Raw genomic sequence first — 23,991 nt, forward strand, 5'->3', positions numbered from 1 at the left:
GGCCATTCTGCGATCTCTGAAGTCTGGCTCTCCCAGTGATCCTTGTCCGGCTCGTGTATTAGCAGGGGTGGCCAAGGAGGTCTTTCCCGAAGTAATGGGGATTGTCAATCTTTCCCTACAGACTGCCACGGTTCCCGTGAGATGGAAACAAGCCAAATTGTTACCCCTGCTTAAGAAACCCTCGCTGGACCCTCTGGTGCCAGCTAATTATCGACCCATCTCTCTTCCTCCTGCCTTAGCTAAAGTTTGCAAAAAGGTTGTGTTTCGGCAGCTTGAGACTTTTGTTGAATCTTCAGGAGCGCTACATCCAGCCCAGTCTGGGTTCAGAACTGTCTATAGCACGGAGACCGCTTTGGTGGAGATGTCGGAGGCATTAGGAAGTGCCTGGACAGGGGTGGCATGGCGGCCCTGATTTTACTTGACCTCTATGCCGCCTTTGACACGGTACCTCACCTGATGCTTTTGGCCTGGCTCTCTTCCATAGGCATTACGAGACTGGCTTGGGAGTGGATTAAATCTTTTCTTAATGCTCGCACGCAGCAAGTCTGCATGGCTCCCTGTCTTTCCTCTGTCAGGAAACTCGCTACAGGGGTGCCTCAGGGCTCTACTTTGAGCCCTCTGCTTTTTAATGTCTATTGTACCCCTTTGATCTATCTGGCAGAGGAACTTGGGGCAAAAATTATAGCGTATGCGGATGACACCCAGCTATTATTCACCTGGAAGGGCTCGGACGTGGACACTAACATCGCCCAGACGTGCCTTGCGTCTGTATTTCGCTGGCTTGCTCATGCCTCCCTGAAGTGCAACGAGGACAAATCGGAGGTCCTCCTGTTCGGCCAGTTCCCGCTGACCTTTAGACAATCTCTGTGGCCCCCTGATTTCCCATGCCCCAATTCTGCGGGTGCCCCTGCAAAGAACTTTGGGGTATGGTTTAGCGAGGACCTTCGGTTCGCTGACCATGTCAAAAAACTGACTGGTGTCTGTTTTGGGACCCTCAAGGCACTTAGAAAGTGTTTTCCTCTGTTGCCTAGAGAGGCTAAAGAGACGGTAGCCCATGCTCTGACTCTCTCCCGGCTTGATTATGCCAATGACCTGTTCATTGGCATCCCCACGCATTTGCTGAAAAAACTGCAAACCATACAGAATGCCGTGGCAAGACTCCTTTTTAACATCTCTAGGAGATCCAGCGTCCGACGGCTTCTGTGGGTTCTGCACTGGCTGCCTGTGGCCCAGCGAGTACAATTCAAAGCTCTCACCCTCGCGCACAGGGCCCTTTATGGTTCTGCTCCCGTGTATCTCAAGAGACGCTTCAACAGGTATGTTCCCAATCGATCTCTGCATTCTGCCTCCTTATGTCTGCTGGTTATGCCACTTTTCCTCAGAGCTCGCTTGGGAGGCCAGTCTCTCTCTGCCAAAACAGCAGTGGCTTGGAATTCGCTTCCTGCGGATCTTCAGCTTACTCAAGATTTTCCTCTTTTCAAAAAGCGCCTAAAGACACACATTTTCAGTCAGCTCTCTTAACTGACTTCCATCAGCAGCGCCCCAGTTCACTTCCGCGCCAGGACACTCTTGAGTATCAGTGCGCAATACAAGCTTTCTATAACATTTCTATAACATAACATAAATCATACAGTCACCTCCAGTCAAGAATCTGAGAATGCCAAGCAATTCCTGTCTATATCACTCTCAAGGGTAATGTAAATAACTGAGTATATAACCACAAGCTGGTGTGACAAGAAGGAATTCCTCTCCCAGCTACTGGAAAAACCAATCTCACAATAACGTATAAATTATAGTTGGCACAATCGGCCTTAAAAATAATTTTATAAAAAATGCTCTCAAGGCTGAGCCGCCGTTCACAAATCATGCACAAAAAGAAACACACACGGGAAATTATCATGTTGTCCTCCACTCATTAAATTATAATGCACAAAACCTGATTATGCAAGAACACCAAATCTTTTCAAGGACACCAGGGGCAGCTTAACATTATCTCTGCCCAAAGGCTGGGTTCATAAAAATGCTAGTCCCATCCGGATCTGAGTGTTTAATTTTAACGGTTTGTCAATACACCAAACAGCATTTCCTCTTGTGAGTGCGACCAAGAAGAATAAATGTGTGAGAGGTCAGAATGTACTTCACGTAAGCATCACCATGGGAGCTGTTGGTTGGTACTCACCAGTGTGCTCACGATATCATCATTGGTAACTTTCATGACCGTGAAGAAAGAAAAATAGTGTCCTCATTTTTAGAGATGAATAAAAAGAAAGGAATAACGTGTTTAAGAATGCACAGTAAGTGTTTGTGTCATCCTAAGCCGATTGGACCCCGTAGTGAGAAAATAGAAAGAAGAAAATTGCTTCTCCAAGCTAAAATGAGTTGTGACTCACTCGCAGATATACATACTTTATTGAATGCCATGAGCACACTCAGATTAAAAGAACGGCATGTATTACACCATTTCAATTAGGAAAGGCCGACATGTTCCTTTATTAATTATTTGCGCCAATTTCATCAGGGCTCGGCGACCAGTCTTCACCTCACTGGTACTTCAAGCAAAGCTTATAGTGATTGACAAACAATAAAAGAGAGATGGTGCTAACCATTAAAAAAACATTAAAATTGTTCACTGGCAACATTGTCCAGAAGTTAACACATGCAAATCTAAGGTGATAATATATGTACCAGGTGGTTGCTATTAAAGTTCATACCAGCAACACACCACGGGGGGTGCTTACAACTTTATACCCATGCATCCCCTGCAGGTAATCACAGTCGCCACCCATCAACCTGTGGATATATATAAACATATAATAATAGATATGTGCTAGTCCAATTTCATGGATGTTACCTAAATTTCTCACTTTATTCGAGATTGCCCACTGCACATCCGTACATCTAACATGTTTGATAGAATCACGGATCTTTACAACCTAACCCAACCATCATTTCTGCGCTGTAATACTAACTGTGTTTGATGTTGTTTGTTTCTCGCGAGTGCCCCCACTCGACATATCATAACACTTAGCCAAACTCCCCCCCAAACCAGCGGTTTTGTCTAATTGCTCATATCAGTTGGCGGGCATCCTCTCAGCCCCCAGTCATGCTCTCCTACTCTTACTGCACTTAGGGAGGTCTCTAGCTTGCACTCAGTCTGGTCACCCAGAGCGTTTGCTCGCTCCTTTAAGAGCGTGTCCCAGAAGTTCTACGGCAGTCCCACCCGGTGACCTCATTCAAGCTCCGCCCCATCGTGTGAAGTCAGACTCGCTCACCCACGGGCACCATACTGGAACAGTGCTGTCTACTTGCAATCTGTACTAGAATAATAGCATTTTATATTGCCATCTATGCTGTTTTAAAGAAATAGCTATTCCTGGGAATTTATCAATTGATAGAATTTCAAAAGAGGCAGGTATATTCGCTACCCTGGGTTATGTAACTACGCTGTAGTGCATAGGTCCAGTCAAGTGACAGTGCACTGGAACCCACCGCACTTTGCATACAGGGGTAGAGCAAAAGAATAATAGCGCTTATTGTGCTAGCACCTACACTATACTGAAGACATTTTTATTCCTTATATTTACATGGGCATTTTTCAGTTGAAAGTATTTCAAAAAGAGACAAGTGTAATCACTACCCTGGGTTGTGGGACTATGCTGTAGTGTATAGGTCCAGTCAAATGACAGTGCACTGGAACCACTGTACTTCACATACAAAGGGTGGGGGGGGCAATTATACAATTATGAGATTCTCTAACAAAGACGATTGTACTCTACCAATAATTAAAAGTTGCAACCATGACCCCATTTGTTATATGCCTCAGTGGGTCCCTAGCTGTCTAAAAAGTGTGCCACCAGACAATAATGCAAAAGTAGTGTGATGTAATATCATATCTCGCCCACCTCAGATGCACTATCTGCCCACTTTGTTCCACTCAATAAAGTCATTCAGGCCCACTTTGTCCACCTTCTCTGAAAAAAATCCAACATGCCTCCTTCCTAGCCAGTATGACTCCTAGCTGTATGTGTCTCTCACTATTCCTTCAAGCACTGTCCATTTCAAGTCCACACCCACACACACTCATCCACACCCTCCCAAAAATAAAAATGCCTAGGCGTGCCCCAAGTGTCAATAGCTGTTGAGATATGCAATTATAAACTAATAAAGGAAAATAGTGCTTAGAAACAGAAAGTACTGAAGCACTCTGCATCAGGCCAGAGCGTAGATGCTCAAGAAGGGCACACGGTAGTCGTGCCAGCGTCAAGGGCCAAGGTAGGCCTGGTGAAAGAGTTCCGTTTGGGCTAGGTACCGAAAATGCAAGAGTTCACAGAGTTGGAAGCACCACCAAGCAATGGTTCCTCACTGTCAGAGTTGCACTGATGCATGATCAGAGCCACAAGTAATCAGAATCGAGAAGAGCCACAGCTGCAGTGTTGGAGCTGAAGCAGGCCTTGGAGTATCAGTTGATGTCATTGATGTCACACAGGAGCCACTGGGCATCAAAGCTGCTGGAGCCATGGATCGGTGTTAGCTTTGGAACCAGAGTCAGGGAGCCATCGATGGCCGCTACTGTTGTTGGAGTCGGACTTCCGAACCACTGGTAGTCTACGATCAGAGTCGGGCACAGAGAGATTTGGAAGTTGTCATTCAAAACGACTTTGGAGATCTCGATGTTGCTTGAAGTTGGTGAGAAGAAAATTGCAAGAATTGCAGGGAGCAGCACCGTCTGACACCACCCATGAGTCCTGTACCTTTATCACAGGCAAGGGGGGCCAGGACTCACTCCTTACGAAGCAGAAAAGAAGCAAGCAAGGATAAGGCTAGGATCTGGTCAGGGAATAGCAAATGAGGCCTCCGGAACTTGTTGTAGTCCTGGAGATTCAAGCAGGGAACCAGCCACCAAAATGTTCTTGAAGTCACTCAGTAGTCTTGGAAGAGAGAGCAGGTCCAGTCTCTCATGCAGCAATGCAAACAGCTGTGCAGTATTTTCTTCTGGTTTCTAGTCCAAAGATGATCTGAGGCAGTCTCTGAGATGGGCCTTTTTACCCAGGTGCAAACCTTTGAAGTGTGTGGCTGAGAATTAATACCAAGCCCTGCCAAGATGTCTGGTCCCTAGAGTGAAGGCAAGCCATTAAAATGTAAGTGGTGTACATGCCAAATCCACCCCCTCATCCTGCCTCAAGTGTTCACCGCTCAGCACACCCAGCCCCTATTTCCTAGTGTCTGGTTCAAAATCACAACAGGAGACAGTCATCAGCATCACAAGCAGGGATTCTACACCCAGGAGAGGCCCCAACGACTCGAGACAGAAAAGTACCAACTTTTTTAAAAGTTATATATTTTTAGCATTAGGAGCTAAAATCCAACTTTATGAAAAAAGAGGATTTTAAATTCTAATGCAATTAAGTGTAAGAATAATTTCGCTAGCTGCTCTCATTCGGAGTCTAGCCTTTAGTGGTTTGCACACAGGTGAATCAGTGTTCAACTATGGGATAGCCAGGCCTTGCAACGGTGAATGCCGAATGTGGGTGATTTGCACTGCTAGAACATGTAAAACTTAAATTGCATATGTCCTACTTTAAACTACACAGCAACCTGCACTCTGAGCTGAAAGGGCCTACTCTAAGGGTGACTTGCATGTAATAAAAGGGGCGATTTAAGGCTTTGCAGAAGTTTATCCGGACAAGTCGAAATTGCAGTTTTAAAACTACTATGCAGACTGCAGGAGTGTAGGACTGAGCCATAGGTTTAGAGCTACAGTAGTGGCTGACACCATAAGTGCAGCAGCCTACTAGTAGCATTTAATTTACACGCCCTGGGTACCACAGAACCACTTACTAGGGACTGAACAGTTTATTAAATATGCCAAGCAGATACATACCAGTTTGTTTCGGGGAGGGAGCACAAGTACTTTAGCATGAAATTCGTTGCATGCACTGCATCCCCAAATGCGATGCAGTGCGCGCTACAAAATGTGTTTTATTTATTTATATGTTAACTAACCTGTAAAGCTCCGTAATCCATTGATTACTACCCCCACCCTGCACCTCCCCCTCCCCACGTCACCGCCTGGCAGGTATTCCCACTACCGACCGCGGCTGACTATTCAAAAGCCTAGGTTAAAAGCTAAATATCACCTTTGTCTTTACTTTGCTTGAAAAGGTGTATTGCAACATCCACCACGCAGCAGCTATAGGTATGGGTTAGGTCATGGCAATGCTGACTCACTACACATGCATTCGTTGAATGTTTCCTAAAGGTCTTCATTTCTCTAGCATTTGGTTCTGGCTAGGTATGCGCCAAGGAGCCAAAGATTCAAGGTCAGCTGTACTCAAGCTTCAGTTCGCATAACCTTTCACTTGTCCTTCAGGTCAGGGTTAACCCATTTTTACAAACTAAGCAGGACTCCTTCCTCCTATTCCAGGGAACATAAAAGTATCAGGATTTCCCAGAGAATACTACTTTTTTGCTGATCTTAGAAAGGGAGGGTAAGCAATTTCCAGGACTCTACTCTAGTTTAGATGCCTTCCTGCTCCATTTGAAACACTGCAGCTGACCCAGGGAGTCAGTATTCATCTTAGTCTGGAATCATTGCAGGTGAGGTTAAACCAACCAAAGATGTGCTATGCTAAAAATGCATAACCCTGACCAACCAGGGAAGAGCACATTCCTTTAGGCTCCGTACAAAAATGAGGCGTCGGAGCAGTAACCAACTCATAGTTATGCATGTTCCAAAGGGAATAGCGTAATATGAATGAAAGAGGTCTCTCCAATTGTAATACAGTTCCCAGTGAAGGCCCAAGAGGGTAGTTCATAGGAGGCCATAGCATTTAGATTCCAGAGCTGATGGGCCAGATACGGGAGACATCCTTTACCACAAAATATTTACAACACAATACGTTTACATTGTGGTTTTCACAACGCATGTCGTTACAACGACTTATGCTGAATGGCGCTGTACACTAAGGAATAGTATGATATAGTATTCCAACACCTTCCCTACTGTTATGTTAACTCATATTTATAAAGCGCATGGCTACTCCCTGGAGTGTCCCGGCGCTAGAACCAAACATAAGTCACATAACATAGAGCAAATCAAACCACTGCTAAAGGCTCATAACTGGAAGATCCATATTTTAAGACTTTTCCTAAAAGTAAGGAGATCAGGACTCTGTCTGATGGAAAAAGGAAGGCTATTTCACAGCCGTGAAGCAACTGCATGAAGAGATCTGCACCCTTTTCGGGAAACTAACACCTTGGGAGTAATAATCAGAAGTTAGGATGAAGATACTGTCCGCAGAGACTAGAGTTGGAATAGTAAATCATACTATTCCAAAGTACAGCGCCCCCACCACAAGTCGTTGTAAGTGGGTTGGAATGGAACGCATTGTATCATCATTTATTTGCCAGATACACCAAAAAGAGTAGCTTATTCCTTCAGTGCTTCCTCTCATGCTCTCTAGCCAGGCCCAGGGCCCAGGCCGCGCACTGCATCACCTTTGGTGATGCAGTGCGGGCAACGAAATTCGTTTTATTTATTTAAATGCTTACTTACCTGTAAAACTCTGTAATCCATACATTACTACCCTCCACCCTGCCCCTCCCCCTGCCCACGCCACCGCCCTGCAGTAACTCCTACTGCTGGCCAGGCCAACGGAGTATTGTACCCTGCTTGTATTGTAAAAAAAAACACTCAGCACCAGTGCTTGAATTCATATTTGTTGAGTTAAAAGAAGGAATAACAGTAGGGACAATTTCAAAAGTAACAAATGGCAGGATGGCATAGCTGTCCAAAGAGTCAGGGAGTATTCATCACTGAACACTTCAGAATCATAGCAGGGGTTCATGTGGTATAAACTGTTTGCATAGATCAAAAATGAAAAGGCAACAAAGCAAGTGGTACTTCATTCAACACTGCTTCGAAACAGGATTTTCAAATGTTATATTTTTATATAACCAAATAAACAACTTACCTGCCAGCACCTTTATTATAAGTGCATTTGCAGCATGAAAATAGTTAAATATTATTCGTCTGCGGAAAAGAGATTAAAGAAAGAAAACTGAGCATTATTTTGCATATCATTTGGGTAACTTGCAAAACAGAGGGAACTCGTGAAACACAGCAAATCTCTAGATAACGGACAATTTTCCAATTCTTCTCATATAAAAATGAATATTGATCAAGTTAGACAGCAGTTTTGTCTACTTACATTCCCTTCACCATCATTTGTTTCCAACAATACACATGGGGCATTTTTGGAACGCTTACTAAAATATTTAACTTCTGCTGTTTCTAATGGACTTACTCTGTTCTTGTTGACCTGTATATAACATCAAACGGGTGGTTTGTGCCACCTGGCAGTAATCCTGTCTACCAGCAACTGTCCCCAGACCAACCATGTTCTGAACCCTGGTGGTAATGGATGAGGAGTATTGCCTAGGGGAGTGATTCCTGCCTGTGAGATTCTTCTACAGGTGAAAATATGCTGGTAAGGTAGACAAGACCAGTTAGTATTTCCCTGGCAGACATAGGACAAACAATGAAGAAAGTAAACATTCAATGTTTGGGTGATGAGGTCATCTAAAAATCCACTGGATTGTGGACAGCCAAGTAGATGGTATTTTATTTGCATAATCTATAGTTACATTTTCAATAAGTGATGATTTCTCATAGGTCCTGCTTAGTAATTTTTCAGCCTTTAGGATCGGGGGTCCTGATAATCGACAATTAAAATCAGATTGTCTATAATAGGGGGTTCTTTCATTAGTGTATGGTGTTATTGCTCTTATATTTAGCCTTTAAAGTCTATTGCTCGGTTACCCTCTAATCAAACAGCTGTCATTTGTTCCTGCCAGACTGTGAGAGATAACCAGTAAAAAATAAACTTCATGCTTGCTTGACACCAACCGTATCAGGGCCGGCTTTAGGACAGTGGGACTGGTGCAGTCGCACTGGGCGCTGACTTGGGGAGGGGCCGCGTGGCGCTGTGTTTAGCAATAACTTACGATTTAAAAACACCTGCAGCAGAGCTCCTTGTGCATCTAGTTTTCAGGCAGCATTACAAATGTCAAGCTAACTCGTGTGATTAATGTTCCTGCTAGAAAGAGATCAGAGTTGTGTCTACGGGCACTTTTGACTCTCCATAAAGTAGCACAAAGGGTTAATAGGCCTGCGGCAAGGAACGTGAAACGCCCAGATCACACATCTGTATTTTATGTGGATAGCTGAGTGGATTACTGCTTTTGTCACAGAGATTCTTTTGTCACCACAGTTCGTAAGATATAACCGTAATATAGAACAGTGACTGTTACGAACTGTCATCAAAGAGCTGCATATAAACTGCATAAAATAGCATAAGACATTCTATGTGTTTTTTGCAGTTCTCCTAGAGCTACACCTGGAAACTGTTTACGTGCTTGCTACAATATCTCAGGGAGTTAGTTAAAGTCCTGCTACTGAGTTTTATGGCGACTACTACATACTGGCAGCATAAGTAAGATCATCCATGGGCATAACTTTGTGACGTCTGACCATATTTTGATTGCACGAATGGTGATGCATTACCTTGTTTTACTAGATTAAAGGATTGAATCCACCTGATATTATGTCCTGCACCTCAGTTTTAATGCAAGAGTTCTTGTGATGTTCTTCCCCAAGAGTTTTACAGATGTTTACTTTATGTATCCTTTCACCACCTCACTGCTCGACCCTGATATTCCTCTTATCTGAAGGATGGCATCATACAACTACTCAGACTGTGATGTGCTTGCTTTAGTATGAATACCTGATGTTCCAATCAAATTCCATACCCGTGCTTTGTTCTGTCCACCAAAAGTGTATAGAAGCCGGCATGGTTCCAGACAGTAGGACTCACAGTGGTATCCTGCACCCTCTCGTAGAGTTATTACAGTGGTACGCCACCTTTCCCAAAACTCTGGCAGATGTTTCAAAAATGCACCCATATATTTGAAATGAACAATATTTTAATCAAGAACAAGGTTTGTCTACACTATATTTACAAAAATCGAAACAGTTACATAATAAAACAGGTCCAACTGATATTTTAACTAGAATAGTAATAACACCAACACACATTCTTTAGTTTATTTGTGAATTAGTCAGCCATAAAGCTATATGTTTGCAGAACAATTGATAATAATTTACCTACTTTAAGGCAGTCTCCCCATTTTAAGAATGCCCAAAAGATCAAAATATCCGTGCCAGGTACCACCAACACCCAAACCACCCTTTGCCAAAAGTAGGGAATTAAACATCTCTCTACGGATTTATTGGGGGGGGGGGGACAGTCAACCATGATGTGGTGCAGTGAGTCCACCTTTCCTAACATCCTACATAGATTACTTTCTCTATCGAGCCCAACCGAGCTTCAGTGGTAACCAGCTAGCACAGAATTCTCCACCGAAACACACAGGTTTTGTATTTGATAGTTGCCTTTCACTGGTGTACTTGCATGGTACTAAAGCGCCAACCATATTGTAACATTTGTTCGGTTCAATAAAGCAGGTACAATATTTATATTACAATGCATACCTTTTGTCATTTATATCAGGACGAAAGAAAGCAATGATCGGTTGAAAAAAGGAGAGAATCATGACAATACATCCCAGAACGGGATGGGCTCCAGCGTCCTAGGGAAGACAGAAAGATTGATGTTTGAAGTTCACATTCACAAGTGCAGGCCAATCCAATTTTTATATTTGTCGAATAAAATACCACATAATGTGCACAGTGATGAACGTATTATTCTAAATTGTTTAAAAGTAAAAGAAAATGCTACATTTATCTGTGGGGGTATTTCTGTGCATTGGACTGCATTACCCCTTTGCTTGATAATCTTTAAATTAGAATATTAATTGAAGTCAAGCAATTTTTATGATCCAGATATAGGCAGTTATCTAGGTGTTGACACATTGGACCATTTAAAACCTATATTACTCAGAAGAATTTTTTTTAGTCTATCATAAAGGAGGGCATACCACCAAATTACCCATTAACGGAAAAGAGTCAGCCCCCCACCCATGAACCCACTTCCTCTCAGCTGCCAATGGAATACTATAAACTACCTGCCAATCCTTGTCCAAGAAGCCGAGTGATCTAAATATTTTGTATGTTTTAATTCTCTTCTTCAAACACAACAGCCCTTCTTAAAGGACAAGCTTACAGATCACACAGAGTACAGGCCATTATACACTTGATAACCATAATCCGGGAAAATTACATGTAATGGGTATGAAATATGCTTGTCTATTTAAGCCGATGACCACTCACTGCATTAGATTTTGAATTCACTGTAGTCAATTGAGAATGCACCTGTGAAATACCTCCAAATGATGCATTACACTGATGAACCCTAGATCTGACTATGGCCTTAGGTATAGTTGCAAAACCTTATTTTTCTAAATGTGGATAGATCTTTAAAATATGGGTAAACAATGGGAACTGATCTTCATCATCCAGTTTGCCTGGTCATCCAGAATAAGCTGATGATCCTTCTGTAAAGGCTGTTTGTTTCTGTTTATGACTAGCTTGGGTATGATTCAACAGTAGCCAATATTCCACCAACAACTTTGTAGCATTGAGGGCAAGCCACCTGTGCAAGTTGCCAAGTTGACATGGCAGTTTAAAACGGTGCACAGACACTGCAGTGGCAGGCCTGAGATACCTTTTCAGGGCTACTCATGTGGGTGGCACAATCAGTGCTGCAGGCCCACTAGTAGCAATTGATTTACAGGCCTTGGGCACACTTAGTGCACTTTACAGAGGACTTACCAGTAAATCAAATATGCCAATCAGGGATAACCAATCATATTCACAATTTACACAGAGAGCATATGCACTTAAGCCCTGATTAGCAGTGGTAAAGTGCCCAGAGATCTATAGCCAACAACAACCGGTCAGGAAAAAATAGGAGGAAGAAGCAAAAAGTTTGGGGATAACCCTGCAAAAAGGGCAAAGTCCAACAGGATAGGAAGCACACAAGGAAGACAACTAAAAAAGCACATCCCTGTTGTGGAGTCGTTTTCGCAAGAATTCAAAAGTTTTTCCCTTAAAGAGAGTAGTGGAAGGACACAAGAAAAGAGAAAGGTACAATGCATTCTGTAAAGAGAATATGCTACAGGGAGGGACAAACAAGATAGACAGGGAAATCCCATGAATAAGAAGCAAGCAATGAGAGCGGCAATAAAGCCAACCAATTTAAGAGATTGGGAGGGCGTTAAGCCCTCTATTGAGAACTTGGTAAGCTGAAATGGGTCTTTTGCATTCAGACAGCTTGTGCTTTTGTTAGGCCCGACCTAAAAATGAAATGAGGTTTTATATTTGTAGTGAATGGAATTGCTCTAGACCCATGCCAAATATTCGGCCATTTGTATTCTGCTGCTTCTCTGCCTTCTCTTGGTATTCACACCGTCTCGCCTCGCTGCCACCAAAGAGTTCCTTTCATTCTACAATTGTCAGCATGAAAAAACGAATCCAATATCCTCCCTGTTTCTTGGTGTGATTCAGTGAGGTGGAGGTGACAGAGGTCTGGTTATGCGGTTTTGGGTGTCAATGTCTTAAATATCTGTCTGCTCTGATCTTGTGTTTTGATCCTTGATTTAGCATTTTAAGCAGATCCGGAATTACTGCCATCTGTATTTTAGACTGTGTTCAAAACTAGTTCTGCTTTGTCTTAGTATATCCCATTTTTTTTAACTATGAGAATTCTTGTAATGGCCACAGAGGTATTATTTGGATTTCGATAGTATTTTGTCAGTAGTGGTATTTTTTTCCTTTACCACTGTGTTATATTAATGGAATTTACTGGCCGAGCTATGTAGGTAGGTTTGCCGAGTCAGCTAAGCTATCCCCTTTCTAGCTAAAGCGCCAAGATACCCATGGGTAAAGTTTGCACTCTTTAAGTTCCCAAAAATACAAAACGAAATATTTTGTCTAAGTCGGTTCCTATTTCATGCTTCAGGAATACATATTAGGATGTCAAAATCATGTCTACATCTACCATTCGATGAAAGATTACTGTTCTATCTGGTATGAAGGCAAAATATCAAATATATGCATTGTGAAGCTCAAAATGGTGACAGTGCTGTACATATAGAAATAAGTGCAAAGTCTGATGTGATTGTAATTACCATTTCTGAGAGCTGGGAGGGGCTATGACTCAAAAGAGGCGGTCCACATTTCTATATATAGTCTATGTCTTGGTGTCTTCATGGACATTTGTTGAAACAAGGTATTTACTCAAAACCGGGGTATATAGTTAAATTAGTGCAGTGCGATATCATAACACTGAAGAGGCCTCCTAACTATTAGAGTTGCTTCCCAGTATAAAGTAATTTTAACATGAAATCTGCGAGGAAAGAGGTTTTAGTGAAGAAGCCAGACTGTTTCCAAAACCTCAAGGTATAGCAAACACTATCTTGAATGCATCTTTTATACTGACGTCAATGTTGATGCAATGAGCATGAAAAACCTTTTTTAAAGAAAGGTAAAAGTTTCTGTACACAAATTGTCAAACACTTGTGTAAACAAAACACCATTTTAAATTATAGTTTTCAGAAGGTTGTGTTTTACTGAAGACTTGTTTAGCTGTGCGTTCTCAAACACTGACCTCCCTCGGATCGGCTAGAGCCATGTAATGTGATTCTCTTCGGGGTTCCTCGCCATCTCAAATTCAATGTAATATTTGCATTAAACATTTGATGGCACGTGTCGGATTTCAGACTCTCTATAATATCTTTTGCAAAAGACACTCATTTATTAATCCTCTTAGATCAACACGTCTTTATAACGACGACTAGTCCAAAACTTGGTCTTCTACAGTTCAGGTATGGATGTGCCCACATTTCTTAAAATCGGATAGGGATAAACTGAGATTCTGTTCATTGGATATAGTACTTACTGATGGAGCACTGCTTATTGGCCTCTCTTTTATGGGCAAGCCCCCCGATCAAACAAAAAGACCATACCTGTAGGTGTTGTCCTTGTCTTGGACATGAGTCTACTCTACACAGATCAGTGATATCAAAGGTCACTGACACTAGTGCTAGTTGTGTGATCCAAACATCTGTCAAATCCCAATGATTCTTATTTCGTTTTCCTCTTACTGACAACCGAGAGGTGCTGGGATCTCAGGTCCCATTTTCTAGGGTTTATATCTGCGGTTTTGTGCATTCTTTTTATTTAAAGAGATTCCTGACCCTTCATTATTAGTGGTTCTTATTTTAAATCATTTTTAGTTTGGATATTCCTGACATTTTTAATTTATTATGCATGAGTTTTTTGGGAGGTGGGCAGTCTTTCACCTCATTCGGCTGTAACTAATAGTGGATGGCACATTATGGTGACTGCTGACATATGTGTAGATGGAAGTGTGACTAAGACAAACCAATCTGACCCATTCTCATCCTGCCAGGAGCCAGCCAAGCGGTTTGCCTTTCCAGAAACCTTAACCACTTGAGTAGTTATTAGCATTATTTTTTGTAATTATAGCCCAAAAGATCACATCTCTCTGGTTCTCAGGGAAGATAGTCTGTATTGAGCCCTATATTCAAGTTTCCTACAATTCTAAATACAGGAACAAAACTCTCTGCAATAAATATAAAAATATCATTGCAGGAAAATAGATGAATCCTTAGCAGCATAAAATACGCTTTAGTAAAAGTCTTAATATTTTGCACGATCTACAGATACTGTACAATATGGAGGCTTGGTAGGTGGAGAGCTGTGCAGTGTTCATTAATGAACTTGTCAAACCCACTTTTAAAATACTAACTTGACTTCCTAAATAAGAAAGACAGCAAATCACTTACACAATTAACATTGCTCTTGAGGTTATACCAATGTCACTTATCCCTAGCTCACACTTGGAGGGTGCGGACATTGTAATCCTAATCCAAATTTTGTATTCATGCTTAGTTACTTAAAACATTGCATAATTTAGAGACGAACATAAAGAATAACTAAAATACAAGGTGGAAAATAGCTAAAATTGAAAGCAGTAGACCACATTTCGAAAACGTTATTACACTAAAGTAACACTGAATATCCTCAAGAAGGAATAGCTGGTATAGTCCCTTCAAGTGACTACCTACTTAGATATTATACTATTAGTTTCTCTTCTGCCGTCATCAGACAATAAAAATAAATAAAGTGCAGCAGTGCATACCAGCTGAATTTAAAAGCAGCAAAATCACAAAGCTTCTAAAAGGTTGATAAACTAAAGTGACGGAATGAGTACCCTCACAACTCAGTTGCTGGTTGTTTCAGACCAGCAAGGACTCCATAGTCAAATATTTATTCCAGGCGCAAATCTATAATGGGATCGATTTAATGCTCTTATGCCAACTTGCCACAATGTTTAATTGCGCCTTTGTTGAACTGTTGTCACAGCAGACCGCTGATGGAGAAAGGATTCGCACGCAAAGCGACTTGCTTGGACTCTCAAAATAATCATTTAAAAATGGTAATCAACATGTTTCGTAATACTAATTATGCACCACATGACATTTTTAGTACCTAGGGGAAGCTTACCTATGTGCTTTTTACTAATCGTAACTCGAGTGACCTAAAAATGGCCGCCGCAATGTGGGAACCTTTCTGAGCATGCGTCTGTCACATTCACGTGACATGACGTACTCTCTGCTTTGGTGGGAAAACTTTGCTTCTGTGCACTAGTGATAAATATGGATGCTATGAGTTTCACATGCTAACTGCTTGCTTTGCTGCTTTTACTAAATTGTGCGTTCTGCTGAACTCCTAACGCTGTATTTAAAATAAAGTAATTGAAGTAGAGTAGAGATAAGTGGTATACAGTGCATTCATTTATTCTTTGCTCTAAAACTGTTCTTTTTTTACTTTGCAATTAGCTCATGTTTGGACCAATCAAGTACATTGTTGCTCCATCTTGGGTCACAAAACGGAGCATGCACTGACTGCACCCAAGTCCACAAGCCATGGCATTGAATCTATGCCAGCATCAGACTTGACTGTGAAAACCCTGGGGACCTGACCCTTCAACTCTACAAGAGGAAGCTGAATTGTACAAAATTAAATACAATGTTATTGATAATGATACATTCACTGCCGGATGGAATAAAGATGCATGGAAAAATATATTGATGGGAGGGAACGTTAATTTGAATACTGAATAGAAGTTACCTCATATTAATATGGTGTGATGACCTCTCCTCGTCTTCTTGTCCAATCAAAATTGGGAATTTACACATTTGCAACATGGGGGGTGGTACACTGCCCTGGAAAATGGTATGTCTAAGGTAGGCTTAGCTAGCTAGATTGTCCGACTTGTCCGAATAGCTGACCTGTCACTGACCCAACGCACTCAATAGGCGATCGAGAGCAGAGGTGCTGGCGGAGCACTCTGTCAGAAGATTTGATAACCCAATAAGGGTTGGGGAGAAGAATCGATAACCCAATCAGGGTTCTGGGAAGGAGTTCGATTACCTAATCAGGGTCCGACTGTTAGCTGCAGAGAGGGGTGTGACGCTGGCATTGCACTTTAGCTGTGGGTGCCGGTCCTGACCTGCGGTGGTCCTGTCCTGATCTAATTTGGTCCATACCTGTCCTGATTCTGGTCTTCAACTGTTCTGTCCTACTGGCACCTGCACTATCGGGGTTCTGTCCTTTATCCGAGCCCGTGGCCAGGGTTGGTCTTCACACCATTCTAGGTAACTATAAAATAGCGTGGATATGTCATTATACTGTTTCCCTTTTCTACCCTTCCTATATTTCAATGCTTAAAGAAAGTTTCATAATATTTTCACATCATCTTGCTTTGATCATATTCTTTCTAACTGAATGAGTTTTAATTAATTTATAATGGTCTCAGACATTTGAAATTTTACATAGATAAAGTGTTTAAACCTATCCCGAGTCTGTGGGTGTTTCATACAGGAAATGTTAATTACTACCTATTTTCTTGCTAGGTGAGCCCGCGCTCTATCACCGCCTCTCCCTCAAGAGGACTGGGCAGGTCCAAATTAGATGGATGAACAAGAAATCTACCTTACTGCATAAACTGAATAATTTATTTTCCATTTCCTTGCACACTCTGCAAGAGTGGACAGGAGCCCGCAAATAACCTAGATGAGATTGCATAAATGTAGGTTTTATCTGTCTCTAATATGCCACCAAAAATATGGTTGGCAACGCAATGCAATATAACTTTTTACCACCATTCATGCATTGGACCACTTGGTAAAGATCAATTTGATCTGCAAGTGTGACAGTATTCTCCTATTGATATAAATTTAAAAAAGTATAAAGTGACTGGTGCGTTCCAGGGGCTGTATTACGTGTGCGCCGCATTTTCCTGGCCAGGAGCTAGTACGATCAGACATCTTCCAAAAAGAACTCAAGAAGGATTTACGCTCCCAGTGGGGGTTAAAACCTGTAGAAGGTCATCATAGATGCGGCACTTGTGTAGCATGCGAGTCAACAATGGAGGGGAATGAATTCATGCATGAGAACATAAAATGGAAGCATACAAGCTTTACTAATTGCAAGACAAGGAATGTTGTCTATGCAGTGGTATGCCCCTGTAGAAAAATCTACATAGGGAAAACCAATCAACAGATTAATCAACGAATAACGCAACACCGGTCAAGAATTAAAAAGAAAGTGATCACTGCCCCTATGGTGGATCACTTCTTGAAAGAAGGGCACACAGAAAGTTTTCAAATGGACTGTTTTAATTTCATTCAATGCGTCCATTAACTCGATGGATGTAGAAACTTGGCTACTGTCCAAAGAAGCATATTTAATTATGAAATTCAATAGCGTGCTCACTGGTCTGAATGAAATGTCAGAGCTATCTAGAATTTAAATTCAGTATGCATTTGAGATTCCAACTAATATGTGCTTTTACATCGGCCTACTTAGCCTGCCCCTCACTGATATATAACATATGTATTGCACCGCAAATGCAAAGTAATGTGAAAGAAAGCGCCGCAGATGGCCCGTAAACTACATTTCCCATGAGCGTTGAGGCGTTGTCCCCGCCTGAACCGGAAACAGAAGCACTCATTTCCGGGTCACCATAATAGCACGGTGAACGCGAGTGATTCTCCCAGAGTTGCCGGAGTAAGAGAGAATAATGTCCGCAACAGGTCCCCAGAAGCAAGCCGTCATATGACTAAATATTAGGTAAGGCGCATGGTAACGGTAGCGCATACCCATCCGAAAAAAAAAACCTTGTGTGGACGAAGTTACTTCCCTTACGTTTTTAACCTCGTAGATAGAGCGTCTGAACAAATTTGAATAATAATACCCGGACGGACTGGCACATTGGCCCAAAACAGGTAGGGACCCGACACCGTAGGGAGTAAATAACCACAGAAATATGTATGTTAACAGGGATGATATTGACAGGCAATTAATATGTCCCCATAATACAGGTAGCCAGAAGCACCATTTATTAAAGGACACACATGGTGCACCTTTGAATGCATCTAAGAGAGAGAAAAATACACCGAAAAAACCTGTGTGATAACAAGTGGAATAGGACGGTCCAATTTACGGCAATTGGTAAGTTGTGCCAGCAGATGATATAACTATTAACAAACTGGAAAGTTGAGAGAAAAACAGCGACATTAAGTTTTTCCTTTGTTGTTATAGATATGACCAGTTGAACTCAGAGTAAGAAGCCCTGATGAAAGCCCGTAGCTGCAAAGACGAGGCTAGAAACGCGTCGGCAGACATAATTCATTTATGCCCTCAATTCCAAAAAAAAGGCAGATAGAATTAATTTATGCCTTTTTGAGTCAAATTGATGAATTGGTTCTTTTGAAATCAGGATTGGGTTCATGGTGGTGTTTATGCACTTGATAAACTGTTGTGCAGCTTGTGATATGTGTATATATATGTGATGTATATAGCGTCAAAAATATTTTTTCAATTTGTCATACGTTTTTTATATATGTTGTAGAATATTCGTTTATGTATGTGGAGTTAGTCATGTTGTACAGTGTCTGAGTATATTGGTGTCTAAATATGAAATGTTAAATTGTACAGTGTGCTTCTCTGAAAAAAGAGATCATCCACAGAATAATTTTGCTGAAAAAGTAAAAATTAATTGATGGGTAAAATAAATAACCTAAACCGCTAAAAGTATATAGTGTGGTTTCTCACAAATTGAATTAGTAGGATTTCAGGTATATCTAGCTTACTTAGAATTTTCCTGGCTAGCACTGGGCACACCTTTCAAAAGGTGTACCCAGCACTAACCAAGAAATGTGCCGCATTATTGGATTGCCGCTTACCACAGGACAACCGTGAACTCATGCTGCCCCAGGGCAGCGAATACAGGTGAAAAATGGAGCACCTGCTTTGAAGCTGTTCCGTGTTTCATTGTGCAGGCGGCAACTTACCTGCACTTTGAAGCGGACTTTAAGATCCCCTTGCAGACGTGTGCAGTGAGTGACTGCGCCCACCTACAAGGTGATATCTGGAGGGACCATAGGAGCAATTTCCCCCCTCGAGAGGGCTGCTATAAGGGGATGCAATGACAGTGCACTACCTTTTAACTGTTGGCTTTTCAGATAATTCCTTATTTCTAGGTATTCATTTCTTTTTTCATGCCCCCAGTGTTCTAAATGCATATATTCAACCTCTGCAGGGTTAAAGAGTTAGAACTCATTCAATTGAAATCTCGATTAGTCAAAATCCCAGGAAGTTCGCTCTACGTAAGTAATCACAATTGATTTATGCAGTATTATGCAGTATTGAATAGGTTGAATTCAATTGTGCCTTCCGGTGCACCGCTTTGTTGAAGGCCATGCTGGAATCCTGTATTAGAATATTTGGGTATGTGTTGGTGTAATATTTTAAAAACGAGGATCAGTGTCGAATCAAACGGCACTGTGCCCTTGGTGGCACTCCTGTAGAGAGTTAAACTCTTTATAGTTCAGTTTGTGTCAAATCGTAATACTTCAAGATCAATGAGATTCTTCAGAAAATTTCAATCCATAGTATGCATTCCAGATTAGATTCATCGGAATAGGATCCAAGTCATAACATCTCTTCATTAATGGTACATCTTTAAACAATTCATCCGATTATGGAACTTGTGTCCCAATGCATTTCGGGACCCCTGCCCATCTTCAGGGGACTGGTACACAATCTACAAGCAAAGTATATGATATTCAGGAGTGGGTACTCAGGCTCAAAAAATATAAAAGTGACGGGGTCTCAGATTGGTGATAAGGTGACTTGGGGACGGAAGTAAACCAAGTGAAAAAAGTGCTCAACTGTACGGGATGGATGGGAACAGGATAAGAGAAATGAACCCCACTTGAAAAATCTGAGTCTAAAACAGTCTTAGAGGCGTGCTATCGAATAGAATAAAATAAAGAAAGCGAGTCAATCGGCAATTGGTGAACCAAGTGAAAAGGTGCTCCGTTATGCGGGATAGGATGGAAACAAGTTAAGTGAAATAAACACCACATGGACGTGCTGGGTCTATAACAGTCTTAGAAGCGTGCTCACGAGTTAAATTACAAAACGCGAGTCAATCGGCAAATGGTGTCAACCAGATACATTATCGCATGTATAGAGGGTGACTAAGACGGTGGGTCGGCTGGTGATTCTTCTTACCGGTGAACTGGTGAAAGTTCCGTATAGCTGTCTCAAAGTCGGCAGCGTTACTGTCTGCTCGCCGGGTAGTGATGGAAAGGTGCATAGAAATAGGACTGTGACAGTGTCGGCCATATTAGAAGAAGTTAGGTATTGAGTTCGCGTCCGCGATTGTAAACTTGCAAATTACAGGTGAGAGGAAGAAAAATAAAATAACAGTGAAAAGAGGATCATGAGTAAAAACGGTGGGCTGAAACGCTGGATCAGGAATGAAAAACCGAATGGTAGTGAGGTCAGGTGTTAATAAAGTTTGTAAGGGAAAAAAAAAAGAAAGACAACAGGAGGTTCGTAAAGGCTAGTCAATGTAAGCACATAGGTGTCCACAATAGGTACAAAGGACGAAGGTGCGATCGCAGTGTATGATGGTATGCCCTGAGCGTGGTGGAATATGGAGAGGAAAACGATGAGGAAAATGAAGAAAAATGAGTAGGAAAAAAAAGGAAAAGACTGTAACGGGGTGAAATCACGGCTTAGGAATCAGGGGTAAGGAAGGGTGGATGAATAAATAGTTCATAGAATGTTCAAAGGCAACAGCTATATTCCATCCGGTCATTGAGACCTTTCGGTTGGCAGGCATCAAGTCTCCTAATCCAAATTAATTCGCACTGTAAAAGTCTTTTCTTGTTGTCAGTCCCCTGTCTGATGGGAACAATCTCCAAAACCAGGAATCTCAGTTGGCTCACGTTGTGATGATGAGAGATGAAATGTGCGACAAAGGGTGATTTCAACATTTTATTCCGCATAGGACTTTTATGTTCGGTTATACGAACTTTAATTTTCCTTTCAGTTTTTCCTAAGTACGGAAGGCCGCACGGACATTTTAGCAGGTATATCAGATTGGTTGAGTCACATGTAGCATTCGTGAACAGTTTGATCGTTCTATCTGACGATGGGTGATTGACAGCATTTCCTTTGATAACGTTATGGTAATGACTGCAATTAAGACATGGTTTCGTGCCCTTGTATGTGGTTGTAGACTGTCTGGGAGTGGTATCTAATAGGTTTTTCAAGATTCTGGAACGTTGATATGCGAAAAGTGGTGGAAGGTTGAAAATTCCACCAAAGTCTGGTTCCTGTTCAACCAATCAATCAAAGACATTTATAGAGCGCACTACTCACCCGTAGGGTCTCAAGGCGCTTGGGGGGGGGTGCCTTTACTGCTCGAACAGCCAGGTCTTGAGCTTCTTCCTGAAGGAGAGGTGGTCTTGGGTCAGGCGCAGGTCGGTCGGGAGGGAGTTCCAGGTCTTGGCGGCCAGGTAGGAGAAGGACCTTCCTCCTGTGGTCGCTCTACGGATGCGTGGGACGGCGGCGAGGGCGTGGCTGGTTGATCGGAGGTGGCGTTTGGGAGCGTAGAAGTTGATTCGGTTGTTGAGGTAGCTCGGGCCTTGATCGTGTAGGGCTTTGTGTGCGTGGGTGAGGAGACGGAAGGTGATTCTTTTGTTGACGGGGAGCCAGTGCAGGTCTCTTAGGTGTCCGGAGATGTGGCTGTTGCGTGGGATGTCGAGGATGAGTCTGGCTGAGGCGTTCTGGATCCGCTGAAGTCTCTTCTGGAGCTTGGCGGTGGTTCCGGCGTAGAGGGCGTTGCCGTAGTCCAGTCGGCTGGTGACGAGGGCCTGGGTGACGGTCTTCCTGGTCTCCGTGGGGATCCACCAGAAGATCTTCCGTAGCATGCGCAGGATGTTGAAGCACGCCGAGGAGACGGCGTTGACTTGTTTGGTCATGGAGAGGGAGGAGTCCAGGATGAAACCCAGGTTGCGTGCGTGGTTAGTCAGTTTGGGTGCGGTGCCTAGGGCGGGGGGCCACCAGGAGTCGTCCCAGGCGGTGGGCGTGGAGCCCAGGATGAGGACCTCCGTCTTGTCTGAGTTCAGTTTCAGGCGGCTGGTCGTCATCCACTCGGCTACCTCCTTCATCCCTTCATCCCTGTTGTACCATCTGCCAGTTCTTCAAGATTATCTTTTTGATGGCTGTACTCCTGGTGGAAAATTTGGACACAAATACTGTTCTTTGAGTCTGTTGTTGGTTATGTGTGGAAAGCAACTCTATTCGGTTCTTGGATTGTATCCGTTCTTTGGCTGTTTGTAGAACAGTCTCAGGGTATTCTCTTTCCCGGTATTTCTGTAACAAGTTATTTTCGGTACTGTAATATGTTTCTGTTTCTGAGCAAATTCTCTTTAACCTGAGTAGTTGCGAGTATGGTAGATGATTTTTCAAAGGTGACGGATGACAGCTGTCAAAATGCAGTGCGTTATTCCTGTCCGTGGATTTGACATGTAACTCAGTTACAATCTTACGGTCCTTCATAATGACCATGACGTCAAGGAAGGTAAACTCTGAGTGCTCACTTGATGAGTAAATTTGATGTGATCATCAATATTGTTGATAAACAAAATGAAATCCAAGATTCCTTCTGGTGGACCAGCCCAAATTAGGAAAATGTCATCTATGTATCGCCAAAATGTTTTAATTTCATCCTGCCACATCGGGTTGTTCAGAATGTGATCTAACTCCAGGCGATGCATAAAGAGGTTCACATAGCTGGGGGCTGCGCAATTCCCCATAGATGTGCCGACTTGTTGCATAAAAAACTCCCCATTCCAAGTGAAGTAACTGTGATAAAGTGATTATTGTAATAATTCCAATATCAATACTTTCAAGTCTTCCTTAATGGGATGCTGTAATTAAAATGACTCAATTGCTTCGATACCTCTGTTGTGGGGTATGGACGTGTATAGAGCACACACGTCAATGGTACATGGAGTGTAAATGGTATCTGAGTCCAAAGTGACGGTTTGGAGTCTGTTCAAAAAGTCGGTGGTATCATGTAAGTAGGTTGACACGATGGGTTGAAGGTACATGTCAATGTATTTACCCGTAGGTTCATGAATCGAATGTTTGGTGGACACAATAGGACGGAATGGTGGTTTATAAAGATCCTTGTGTATCTTCGGTAGCATGTGTAGACTTGGACATTTGGGATTGGTTTGCATGAGAAACTTCTTGTCTTTTTCTGTGATGGTTCCCATCATGAGAGCTTTGTCCAATATGGTTTTCAATATATTTGCAAAAGCGCCTGTGGGGTCTTGTGTCAATTTCATATAAAGGTTAGAGTCTTGAACGTGGTCTGTAACACTTTTTTGGTAGTATTCAAGATCCAAAATCACCAATGCGCCTCCCTTGTCAGCCTTACAACATTTAATGTGTTTGTTATTGATGATTTGGTTTATGGCCTTTTGTTCTTTAGAGTTGAAGTTGTTCCGTTTGGGTGCCGGTTTTTTGAAAAATTCTTTTATGGCATTCGAGGTAATCGTTTCATAAGAATCCAA

At 42.3% G+C, this 23,991-nt stretch overlaps 1 protein-coding gene across 2 annotated transcripts in view; it reads right to left on the reverse strand.

Annotated features, from left to right (window-relative positions):
• Window positions 1-23,991, reverse strand: part of LOC144776241 (putative ferric-chelate reductase 1) — a 605,038-nt gene that overhangs the window by 75,137 nt on the left and 505,910 nt on the right. For both annotated transcript variants that reach the window (XM_078659261.1, XM_078659260.1), the window contains exons 12-13: window positions 10,553-10,650; window positions 7,974-8,032 (exon numbers count right to left, since the gene is read on the reverse strand). In XM_078659261.1, coding sequence (XP_078515387.1) covers window positions 7,974-8,032; window positions 10,553-10,650 — 157 coding nt within the window. The remainder of the gene's footprint in view (window positions 1-7,973; window positions 8,033-10,552; window positions 10,651-23,991) is intronic.

This window comes from Lissotriton helveticus, chromosome 1_1 (genome assembly GCF_964261635.1).
Source record: "Lissotriton helveticus chromosome 1_1, aLisHel1.1, whole genome shotgun sequence".
NCBI lineage: Eukaryota > Metazoa > Chordata > Amphibia > Caudata > Salamandridae > Lissotriton > Lissotriton helveticus.